Raw genomic sequence first — 12,806 nt, 5'->3', positions numbered from 1 at the left:
TAGTTTATCATTAATGTTAAAATTGAGTTACAGTCAAAATTCAATAAAATTAATAGACATCAGAAAAATATCTCTCAACATATTTTATATTAAAAAAGATATAATAAAAATATAACTTATTATATATATATATATATAAAGAGTCACGCGACCCCGAGTCACGCCGCAGCTTTACTTTAATGACTTGTCAACTGTTTTAGGTGCAACTACCGCAAGATTGCCCCTGCCCCGCTCTACCACGAAAATGGTACGAATAGTCCTATATCGGGAATCGTTCAGATATTCTGAAATCCAGAAGCTTCTAGTTCTTCTAGATTAAACCACATAGATTTGACTTGGAGTTTTCTCCTTGCACGCACTTGAAAATCATGTAGCCGTTCTATATTTTGCGTGTGTATATATGTTGAATCCCCCACACAATACAACATCACCTGTTATTGGATTAAGTTCATATACAAAAGCATCCCCAGACAATACAAAATCACCCGTTATTGAACTAAGTTTATATACAAAAGCAAAGTACGTATGGCACTTTCATCTGTTCACAATGAAACTCGTAGAATGTTTGATACCTTGGACGAAAATGGCGATGGGAGGCTCAGTCTGCGTGAAATCAATTGCTTCCTCAATAAGCTTGGAATACATCTGACTGAGGAAGAGTTAAAGTGTATGGTGATGGCTGTTTCTCATAGCGAAGATAGTAGTTTAACATTTGATGAATTTGTTGAGCTTTACCAATCTGTTCTGGATAAGAGCAGTTCTAGTACCAGTACCAGTGGTAATGAAGAAAGCCAGGATTTATGTTTAATGGAGGCATTCAAAGTTTACGATTTGGATGAAGATGGGTATATTTCTTCTTCCGAGCTTCAACGAGTGCTGAGTAATTTGGGATTGATAGAGCAGGGTAGGCATTATTTGGAGGATTGTCAGAGAATGATATGTAGATTTGATGATAACTTCGACGGCCTCATGGATTTCTCTGAGTTTAAGAACATGATGACCACCAAAACCTGAAGGTGTTCACTTTTGACCTCGTTTGGCAGTTCGGGGTTATTCAGGGTTTTTCAGATTTTGAGATTTTGAGCTTTAAACAGCCAGTACATTATTTGTTATCATATTTGCAGCTTTGGTTTCTAAACAGATTTATAAATCCTTACAAAAACATCATAATTGACTCTGTAAAACATCACAGTTCAAAGTTGAATTCTGATAAAATAGAAGTTAAAAAATAAATTCGTACATTAAAATTCAGAACCAGAGTGGCTAAGAATTTCATCCAAGAATTGAGAATACTTTTCTAAAATAACAGAGCCGCTTGTTTTGAGGAGAATTTATCAGCCACTAATTGGCGTGAGGGATTTCATAGAGGCCCTGAAATTTATGAGCAGCTAGCTTTTTGTGGGGTACTCAAATAGGCAAACAATATATTGTGTCAAATAGGCAAAACAATATATTGTGTTGAAATTGTAAGGTAATTGGATTTCTGTTTTCATCTCGATGGAAAATTTGTGTTGTGTTCTTAAAAGAGAGGTCACAAGTTCAAATCTTGTAAGGGGTAAGCTATGTACACTTCATTTGTGACATAGTTAGGTGCCTCTACATTGTAAGTCATTGTAAGTCATATGTAGACCCAAAAATAGATCACCTAATATCAAGAATTATAAAAAGATCCATCTCCAATTTCCATTTCCATTTCTAGCATCTATTTGGAAAGAAGGTAGAAAATTTCACATTAAGTTGGATTGGACTTGTGTACCATATTTAAAACAGTAGTTTGTAATAAATTGTTGCATTTTGTTTTCTAATAAAAATATGACTTGGACTTCCTATAACATGTCCACACAATGTTTTGGGTTCAACAAAGTATCATTGAAACATTATACCGATAGAAGTTTTGCTTTCTAATATTATATTTTCAAATGAATTTGGTAGTCGTTGATGTAAACATTTTGAAAAAAAATTCAAAGATATATGAATATATAATATGTTGACTGTAGAATATCAGTATTAGTTTTCTAAAAATAACTTAGAAATTCTTACGAAAGACATGAGCATCCATCAAAGCATTAATGAAAGAGAATTTTTTGTAAAGGTTTTGAAGGGAAAATGGATTCAGTGGCCTCATTGTACATGGATATTGGCTAGATTGAAGAGAAAGGTAGGTGGCTAGAGTGCGTGCATGAAGTTGTGTTCAATTTTGTATTTTATTTTTACAAATATTGGGGAAGATGGGTTTGTTATGGTGTTTGACTATATGAATACAAATTTGCAAGCCAAATATGTGTCATTTAAAAATACACGTTAAGAAGTTAAAATTGTACAAAGTAATCATTACATGCCTTGAATAATGTGTAATTGCAATAAAGAGTTGGAATTCTTTAGCCAATAAGATTGTCATTAAATCATTTTTTGGATATTTCTAATTAAAAAGTTTGCATGTTGACTTCACAAAAATTGATATTTATTTTAGGTAGAAAATTTCTAATATATGATTGTATAATAGGTACGCATAAGAATAACTAGTTAAGTTTAATTTTGTTTCCAATAATATTGCCAAGAGAACAAGTACTAATAAACTCACTACTATTTTAGGCAAGGATTATGTACTTCTCACCTTAACTAATCATACAAGGTTATTAGTCTTAATAGGCTTATGTATAGTACAAATATATTTTTTTAATTGTTTCGCATAGCTTCAATGAAGAATTGACCACTTGGAAACCAGCCATAAAGAAACAATATGAATTTAAAAATGATCATGTCTCTCAAACATGTAAGACTCGCAAACATGTATGTAAAGTAAATATTAAGGTATCAAAAGATATGAGAGGAGATCCATATGATATAATATAATGTATTCTGTAAAGTGGCATCATGTAAGTGTATCAATTAATGTGCACCTTCCATAAGTCCCTACAAAACAAAGAAAACATATGCATTGAGTAGCCTTTGTTCCACACGTGAAAACAAAGTACAAAATAAGAGCATGCCAATTACCTATGAAACAAAAACAAGAACAAATGGGTAAATTTAAGAAATTCTACCCATTCAAAAGATGATAAGTGTGTTTAGTTGAATATGTGTGCAACACAAGGCATGTCATGTGAAAATATTTTGTCTAGTCACAATGATGTTCTTGTAGCTCCTATCACTACTTGAAATCTTCACATGGGATTATTAATGATGGTAATCTTCCATCTTCAACTAAGTCAAAAAATAATGAAGTAGGCAAATATAGACAAAGCATAGACTTACAAAAAGGATGTCAACAATCATGTGAAGAAAAGGCAAGTGAGCAACCTAAGTGAGAAAGAACGAAATAGGCAAATGTAGATGAAGCATAGACATAAAAAAGGATGTCAATGATCATGTGAAAAAAAGAGAGGTCAAAACCAAGATATCCCTCTAGTATGGAAAAAAAATATAAAAACAGTAATGTAGAAACAAAATATAAAGAAGTTAAACAAAACAAACCTTAAATGAAAGACCAAAAGTAAATGCAAAAGATATAAGACAAAGGTAAATGTAAGCTACACACATTTATGTATGTACACTATAATGATGCTCATTTATCATGTATCAAATATAATGGACTGCCTTCATCCAATCTATCAATCATCCAAAAGAAATCAAATTTATTTTCACAGCTTTGTGTTTTTTATTAAGGGAAAACAAGTTTTGATGGGACCTGACACCCTATACAAAACAGGTTTTGGAAGGACTTGAAACCTGAACCTTAAGATAAGCCTGAAAGTCCACCCAATGAAACAAAACATAAGAGGGACACAGGAAAACCAAAATAAAGATGGGGGACAACACAAGAAGGACCCCCAACAAGAACCAACGGGTTGCAAAAACCAAAGACCAATGAGCAGACCCAACCCAACCAGGACGGATCAATAATTTTATCTACACTTGTGGGATCAAAGGGTCATATCAAAAGAGGACTGGGACAATTTAGATTTCTTACTTTAAACGATAATCCATCCCTCTTCAACTCTAGCAGTAGTCCTTTGCCAAGAAGACGGATCCAGAATAGAGGACCTCCCTCCACTAGGAGGAATAGAGACAACATCAGGAGAGGCAGGGACAACAAAAATATGAGAATCAGAAGGATTAGACAAAGATCCAACAACAATCTGGGAAGCGAGAAGGTCATCCACCAAAGAAGAATACCTAGCATCCTTATCCTTGAACCAATCAGTCAGGATGCCACCACAAGCATCCACACACACCTGAGGTGAAGCAACACCAAAACTAGGGGCAGCAGCCAGAGGCACAATACCTTCACCCACATTGGCCCGAGGAACCTGAGCAACCACCTGGGAGAATCTTTTCTTTAGAACAAAGTAGTGTTCAGAAGAGGCACCCTTCCACCAAGAGATGGATCCTTTTTGCTTTTATCTGACTCACACCATTCAGCAACATGCCCAATCTGGAAGCAATTTCAACATCTGAAGGGGATACCCTCAAAGTCGAGCGGTTGGACCCAAGATCCCGAAGAAGAGTCAATCTTTATCTTAGCTGGGAGCCCTTTAGAAACATCAGTGTCAACTAGAATCCGAGCATAAGTAGAATGATATATATAGTAAGAATCCTTATCAATCATTAGGAAGTCACCTAAAGCCTCCCCGACTTCCTCTAGCAGAGAGTCTGTCCATAGATGAAGGGGAAGGTTAGGGAGCCTAACCCAAATATGAATCTTATTAAATAAATAATTAGATGGGTTAAAATACGAGAACTAGGGTTTAACCATCAAAACAAATTTATCCTCCCAGCTGAAAGGATTATTACATAAAAATTTTGATCTATCCTCTGCCAGTTCAAAACTAGCAATAAAAAAACCCTTGGCTAAAGGATAAATGTTTACTATAGCCTTTAAGATCGGTTCCTAGCTTTGGGAAATCCAAGTGTGCAGCTGAGGAAGGCTTGGCCAAAATCCCCAAAACCTACAAATAATTCCATGAGACTCAAACATAGAGGATTTGTGGATGATCTCCTTTTCAATGTCAACAGACACCCTAAAAGCCAAGCGGTTGCATACGAGAATAGCTGTAGGCCCCAAGCCACAGGCAGCTCGATCTGCAACAGAGGGCATCAAAACCTCAACGATAGAAACACCACCGTCCGCAACATTTTCACAGCTTGGTGTTGCTGCTTCTTCTTTGTTTGTTTTTTTGGGTTTGTCTCTAGTTCATAAGAATTTGGTTGCACGGTAGATTGTTTGTCTTTTTTGTCATGTTTAACCTCAACATGGGCTAATATGGAACTACTTTCTCAATGTATCTTACTTTCTTTCATAAGATTAATGTCATTAAGCTATGAAATTATAGGCCCATGACTCCTTTCAATGTTCAATTCTACTATATTATGAGGTATTGAATTTTGTGCTTTAAATTAGTACATCTATCCATAAAATGTTCATGTGTGCAAATACAATATGAACAAAAGTACTTAGCATTCTATGGTGTAAGTGTGGGCATATCGATTGACTTAATTGGAGATAGGATAGTGTGTTGAACTTATCATAGAAGATTTCCTTTCATATTAGAATTTTTTAAATACTTTTTTTTTCTCAATTTAGTAAATTTGAAGAATCGGCATATGATTTGATGGTTCTTCAAATATACTAAATTGGGAAAAAAGAAAGTGTCTAAAAAATGCTAATATTAAAGAAAACCTTCTATAATAATGATGTTTGACTTGTGAAAAAAGAAATGTGCCAATATATAAGTTGATCTTTTGATAGGGCACACTTACATTTACATATAGTGGCACCTAAGTTTGAAAATGAACAGTGGGACAAAGAAAACACTTTCTTTTTGAAGATTGAAAGTAAGCCATCCATAAACAGACATTGGAATTCATCATCACAAAATGGACATAACATATTATTAGGCTAGAGCTTGAAATTCAGAAATATAATCTTAATTGATTCTTGTTTCTTTTATTTGCATTGCATGAGTTGATTAATAAGTGTTTGACTCGATATTGTAATGAAAATGTTCAATGAAAGCACTAGCCAAATCCTTGGCCAAAGTGATAGAAATATGAGGCAATGCAAAATACTACATGATCATGCAAGTTTTGATGGGAACCCCTTACCAAATAGTTGATCCTCAAGAAAATAACAGAGTCACACAACTTGAAAGTATTGTAGATGTCATGATGGATCAGCATATTATCAAAAGCAAGGTGTCATGAATCCATTTGATGAAGGATAAATCAAAATGTCATAGTCAAAAAAATTTAATATACTTTGGTGTCTCTTATCTTCACATTGAATTCTTTGTGCATATGTATCAACATTACCATTTAGAATTGTTAATTCTAGCAATGAGGTAGTTCACAACTATGTCAATGTGAAATATCGTGCTCAATTTGTATGTGTTATCAACTAGTGGCACAATATTCTCACATTTCTCTTTGTCCTTGTCCATATCGAGGTCAGAACAGCTTAAATTACACACACTAAGCTTACACTTCTAGGCTTAAAAGTGTTAAACACTCAGAGTTGACTGACATTTTCTAGGCTTAATATGTTGTTTAATGTGTGTGGTCACACTAAGGATATACTTCTACACTTAAAAGTGTTAAGTTGACCAACATTCTCTAGGCTTAATATGCTGCTTAGTGTGTGTGATTTAAAGCTGGCCGTCTAGACCATGCATTTGTTCAATAGCAACCACAAAAGAATGTGCTACAAAATAACTCAAAGACAGTTTTACATTTTTTTTAAAAAAAAATCCCAGGATTTCACATCTTTGTTTTGAAACTAAAGGGCTCCCTAATAAGATCCTAGCTAATCAGCGTTGCAGTGACTATCTATGCCACTATCTTAAGTTTCTACACCAAAATCATGGTTTAGGCAAAGTTTGTTAATCTGACTAATTATTTATAACAAAAGGCTTCTTAGGGGTCATCAGCCACAGGGGTCACATTTGCTTGCTGCTGTTGTTGTTTAAGTGTCCTCCCCAATTCCTTTACTCCACTTGTCTTGTCTTCTCCTGCCCACAGCCCTGATCTTGAACGCCTTGAGAATTTTGACTTGTACCACCTATGCCAGCTTCTGATAAAAATATTCATCAGTTGCAAGACAATCCATCCTCTGCTTTTTATTAGCAGTGTCGTCCTCTCCAAGCAGAGCCCTAATCATGTCCAACAAGCTCGAATCGTCTACCCAAAACATATTTTTTAGAGTTATATCAGATAAAAACCCAACAAGCATTCTTGTAGTTGATCAGGATGATACGCAGAATACTGTTTCGCCTCTTCTCTATAATAGGAATCTCAGGATGAGGAATTGTGTGTTCCTCCTTCTGATCAACCTACTCAGGCTGCTTACTCTGCTCTCCATCTTGTGTGATTGAATTATGCGAAATTCGTATTGCCTCCACCTTGGGTGCCTACTCCTCTTGAACCTTCATCAAGTTGCCAACCTTCTAAAGAGCCCTCTCTTCTGCAAACTTCATATCTTTGTGAACAAACTGTTTTCTTGAGGGATGGAATCTAAACCTGATAGGCCTTTGAAGTCTCACTACACGCAAAAAGGGTACCCTTCTCTGTAGTTGATTCCAACTTAGTTCACTTCTTGTCAGGATCATGACAATACACAAGGCATACAAAGATGCGAATGTGCTCGAAATCCGGTTTCTACGTCGTGAACGCCTCTTCTATATTCAACTTGCCCAACATCTTGTGTTGGCTCCTATTATGTAGTATATGACCATATTGCAGCCTCTGCCTATAGAAACCAAGGCAGATCTTGATCATTGAGCATGGCCTTGGCCACTCCAACTATAGCCTTGATTTTCTATTCAACAACCCCATTCTGTTGAGGGTTGTATGGAACCGCCAACTCTTTCTAAGCATAGAAATCCTTGAAAGCATTTGAGGTATACTTGCCTCCATTATCCGACCTCGGTGTTTGGATCTTCTACCTTGTTTGGTTCTCCAAAAGAGCCTTAAACTCTTTGAACCTATTAAAGACCTCATCTTTATTCTTCAAAAAAATATATCCACGTCTTCCTCAAAAAAATCATCAATGAAGGTAACACAATACTCTTACCCATTCAAGGATAGCGTTGACATGGGTCCACACACATCTACGTGTACTAGATCCAATATCCCCTTTCACCTAGTGTCACTACTCAAAATATTGGTCTTGGCATAGTTTCCCAGAGTGCAGCCTTGCACACCTCATGCTTCTCGACCTTCATATCAAGCAGCCCTATAACTATTTCCTTGAGTCACTTTAGTTTCTCCTTTTCCAAATTTTCATACTTTAAAATAGACAAAAGAAGACATTGTCTCTATTGATGTTTTTTATTATTTACTATACACATGAAAAAGGTTTGGTGTATAATGGTTGTATGGCTAATTAGGAAAATAGTATGTGACTAGAGTGAATGCATGCAATTGGATTCAATTTTGCATTTTACTTTTACAAATATTAGAGAAGATGAGTTTGTTATGGTGGTTGACTATATGAATACAAATTTAGATGTATCATTTAAAAGTATATTATTAGAGGTTAAAATTGTAAAAAGTAAAATTTTGACCTATTTGACAGCCACTTGTAATCTCCACTTGTCTCTTTTTGTTATAGTATAGACTCTTTCTACAATTAAGCCTGTTAATTTCTTGATAGTTTTATGTAAATTTCCTATCTATATAATCATATATATTTCAGGCCACTAGTCTTTTATCCAAAAATAATAAAAAAATATTACATGCTTTGAATAATGTCAAAGTTGCAATAAGAGTTAAAATTCTTTAGCCAATAAATTGTCAATGAATCATATTTTGGATGTTTCTAATAAAATAATTTGCATGTTGACTTCACAGAAAAATGATATTTACTTTAGGTAAAATATCTAATACATGGTTTGTATAATAGGTATCCATAGGAATAACTAGCTAGGTAATTTTAATTACAATAATATTTCCTAAAGCAAGTACTAATAAGCTCACTACTATTTTTGACAAGGATTATCTACTTTCCATCTTAACCAATCATACAATGTTATTAGACTCATTTATTAACAATGTGAGACACCAATTCTCAATAGGCTTACTTATAGTATAATTTTTTTTTTGAATTGTCTCACATATCTCCCATAAAGAATCAAACACTTAGAGACCAACCAAATAGGAATAATGTGAATTAAAAAATGATCATGTCTCTCAAAGCATGTAACATTCATAAACATTTATGTATTGGAAATGGTAACACATCAAAGCCATATGAAAGAAGATCAATATATATAATAATGGATTATAGATATAAGTGTATCATTCAATGTGAGACATCCATAACTACATACAAAAAAGATACAAAAAGATACAGTTGGATAGTGAGACATCCATAATAATGAATCTTGACAAAATCCTTGTTTGAATTTAATAATTAAACTAAAAATCAACATACAGTTGAATAGTGATTTTTAATTTAATTATTAAATTAAAAATAAGAATCTTGTCGAAGACCCATTTTGCTGCCTGGATAGACGACTCCGCCCCTGTCCACCACTAGGTAGACTCACTTTCCAAGATTTTATGATCAACGTGTTAATTCGCATAATAAAATAATTTTCTGTTTACGAAGAAATATTCCTCGGTCACGCCGCCGCTTTACTCCTCCTTGTTTTTCCACAATCATCGCGAAATTCCCCCAAACACCACGGAAATGCTACGGTTCCTGCCTTTTCGGGGTGAGTCGTACGCACACTTTTTAATCCAGAAGCCTCCATTTCTTCTTCCACACTTACCCACACAATTGATTAAAAAGACTTTCTATTCTTTGCACTTACCTGGAAAGATGAAAAGGTAAATGTTCAATGATTGTCGACTGAATGAGTCGTAAAATAATCATTGACTATTTGACTTCTAAATTTAGAAGTAAATGAGTTTTAAAATAACCATTGACTAGTAAATTTAAATTGAATGTTGAATTTTGTATATATAGATATATGTTGAATCCCACGTAGCCTATACATGAAGATCACCAATAAAAATTATATAGCAAAGCATGGCACTTTCATCTGTTCCCCATGAAATTCGCAGATTGTTTGATACCTTGGACGAAAATGGTGATGGCACCCTCACTCTGCACGAAATCAGTTGCTTCCTCAACAAGCTTGGAATACAGCTAACAGAGGATGAATTAAAATGTCTGGTGATGGGTGTTTCTCACACCCAAGATGGTAGTTTAACATTTGATGAATTTGTTGGGCTTTACCAATCTGTTCTTCATGAGAGCAGCACTAGTACCAGTACTGATAGTAATGGTGAAAGCCAGGATTTATGTTTAATGGAGGCATTCAAAGTTTACGATTTGAATGAAGATGGGTATATTTCTTCTTCCGAGCTTCATCAAGTTCTGTGTAATTTGGGATTGATAGAGCGAGCAGAGAATTGTTTGGAGGATTGCCAGAGAATGATACGCAGATATGATGAGAACTTGGACGGTCTCATAGACTTCTCTGAGTTTAAGAATATGATGACCATCAAGCCTAATGATGTTCACCTTTGAACTGATGTTTTTGTATGAGTTATCTATTGATGTTTAAAAGGGCAATTCTACGGATAAAAGCTTAAAGAATCAATCGACACACTGTTTGTTAATTGGGTGTCTACATCTTCAAATAACAAACAAAAATAGTTTTGAACTCTTGTACATATAAGATATAACTTTTCTTTCAATGGGTAAATATAAAAAATTCATGCATTTTAAAACTCAGAACCAGAGTAGGTAAGAATTAGATCCTTAAAAGATCAGATCCCCATTGTTTTGAGGAGAATTTTTTTGAGCCATCGTGTGGCATTAGAGATTTTTTGAGACATCGTGGGATTTATAGAGCGAGTGAATATTTTGGACGATTGCCAGAGAATGATACGCAGATATGGTGAGAACTTGGACGGCCTCGTAGGCTTTTCAAAGTTTGAGAATATGATGACCATCAAGCCTAATGGTGTTCGCCTTTGAACCGATCTGGTTGTATGAGTTTTCTATTGATGTTCAAAAAGGCAATTCTATGGATAAAAGCTTGAAGAAATAATCAGCACGTTGTTTTTTAATTGGGTGTCTAGATCTTCAAATAACAAACAAAAATAGTTTTGAACCCTTCTTCAAATAAGATATAACTTTTCTTTCAATGGGTAAATATAGAAATTTACGCATTTCAAAAATCAGAACCAGTAGCTAAGAATTGCATCCCTAAAATATCAGAACCCCAATGTTTTGAGAAAATTATTTTTGAGCCATCGATCGACATTAGAGATTTTCATAGAGCCTCTGAGATTCATAAGCTCTATTTTGTTATTCAAATATCAATCAATACTTAGTTGGGGCACATGCTTTGAAAAATTTTGGAAATCCGGTCAGCTTAGACCGGACTTACTCGCGATATTGATAGGGACGTTTTGTCGTTTTTTGCCTCAACGAATGAGGTTACTCATGTACATCTGTTAACCTTCATACTATTTTCATGGAGTGTAACGGTATATAATCGCGCTAATCCGAATTAGTTTCAAGTCCATGTCGATGACACAACTTCGGTGTAATTACATCTTGATAAGAGTATATTTTTGTATTAGGTTTAAATTATTTTTATATATTTTTTTATTATGTCTAGAGGCATTTAGGGGAGAGGGATTAGTAGTCGTTAGGGCTAACTTCGTCAACATGTAGCCGTCACATGGAATATCGTAAGACCTCTGCTTGTTTTTAGAAATGTAATATGGACACTTAACTATCTACAACTAAGGTTTGAAGGCGTGACTCTCATGCAAGTTGTCAAAATAACACGTCTAGTGCGAAGTGTCAAAAAACTGACTTTTAAAAGATTCGACCAAAACTTAATCTAAAAATCCCTAGTTGTTGAATAAAAAAATATCATTTGTAATTAATATAATACCGTATTTTTATGTAAAATATAACTTATATGAAACTTAAGTGGACCAAATACCTATTAGTAATCATAAATGTGTGGTATCTCTAACTTTTATATCCAACACCAAAGGACCAATAGTTGAACACAAAAACAACATATTATGATATAAAATAAAACTTATATGAACACAAAGGGACCAATTGTTGAACACTTAAAATCTTTGAACAATCCCTCACATTTCATGGAGAAAAACAAGGTATTTATTATGTTCACCTTTTATATTTGTGATAAGACAAATTACTAATATGAAATACTCCAATGCATATACATTGCTACCCCAATAGTTGTACACATAAGAATAATATTTTTACACTATGATAGCAGTACTTGTTTAAGTGAATATCTTATTTTATAAATGACACACTTATAGTGGATAGCTATGATATTTTATTTGAAACAAAAAATGATCTATTTCACTTGTTAATTAATGTATTTATGCCTTTTTTATATAACATTTATAAGTTCTCTTATGTTCAAGTATTGGTCTATTTTGATCAACATTTGGCAATTTTTTTTATTTACATGTGGATTATTTATTTACATTATATAGTATAAATATGTGGCAAGACTGGATATTATATGCACAATTGCTATAATGACTATTGGACCCGTACAACTACTCGTCCCTCTCCCCTATAATGACATCAAAATGTCTCTAAACAAAAATTCAATTTTGAAACAATTTGACATGCAAATGACGAGTAAATGTATGAAATATGTCATCTTTTGGTTTTTGTGGAGGTGTTATTTTATTACTCCAAATAAACCCTAGCAACTCTATTATTATCCATATTTTTGAAACTCTTATATACTACTAATTGTCACGAATCGTATTCTTGATAATGTGTATTT

General features: G+C 34.0%; 2 protein-coding genes across 2 annotated transcripts; both read left to right on the top strand.

Moving 5' to 3' along the window:
- The first annotated feature begins 453 nt into the window (after positions 1-453).
- Positions 454-1,214, top strand: LOC131070983 (calmodulin-like protein 2). Its single transcript, XM_058006691.2, has one exon. It carries the CDS (start codon positions 526-528, stop codon positions 1,012-1,014), a length of 489 nt encoding a protein of 162 aa, XP_057862674.2. The 5' UTR covers positions 454-525; the 3' UTR covers positions 1,015-1,214.
- Positions 1,215-10,030: 8,816 nt separating this feature from the next.
- LOC131071009 (probable calcium-binding protein CML44) lies at positions 10,031-10,534 on the top strand. The gene has a single exon (XM_058006714.2). It carries the CDS (start codon positions 10,031-10,033, stop codon positions 10,532-10,534), a length of 504 nt encoding a protein of 167 aa, XP_057862697.2.
- The last annotated feature ends 2,272 nt before the right edge of the window (positions 10,535-12,806 follow it).

This window comes from Cryptomeria japonica, chromosome 3 (genome assembly GCF_030272615.1).
Source record: "Cryptomeria japonica chromosome 3, Sugi_1.0, whole genome shotgun sequence".
Classification (NCBI taxonomy): Eukaryota; Viridiplantae; Streptophyta; class Pinopsida; order Cupressales; family Cupressaceae; genus Cryptomeria; species Cryptomeria japonica.
The sequence above is the reverse complement of the archived record's forward strand: the minus strand, read 5'-3'. Positions and strand labels throughout refer to the sequence as shown.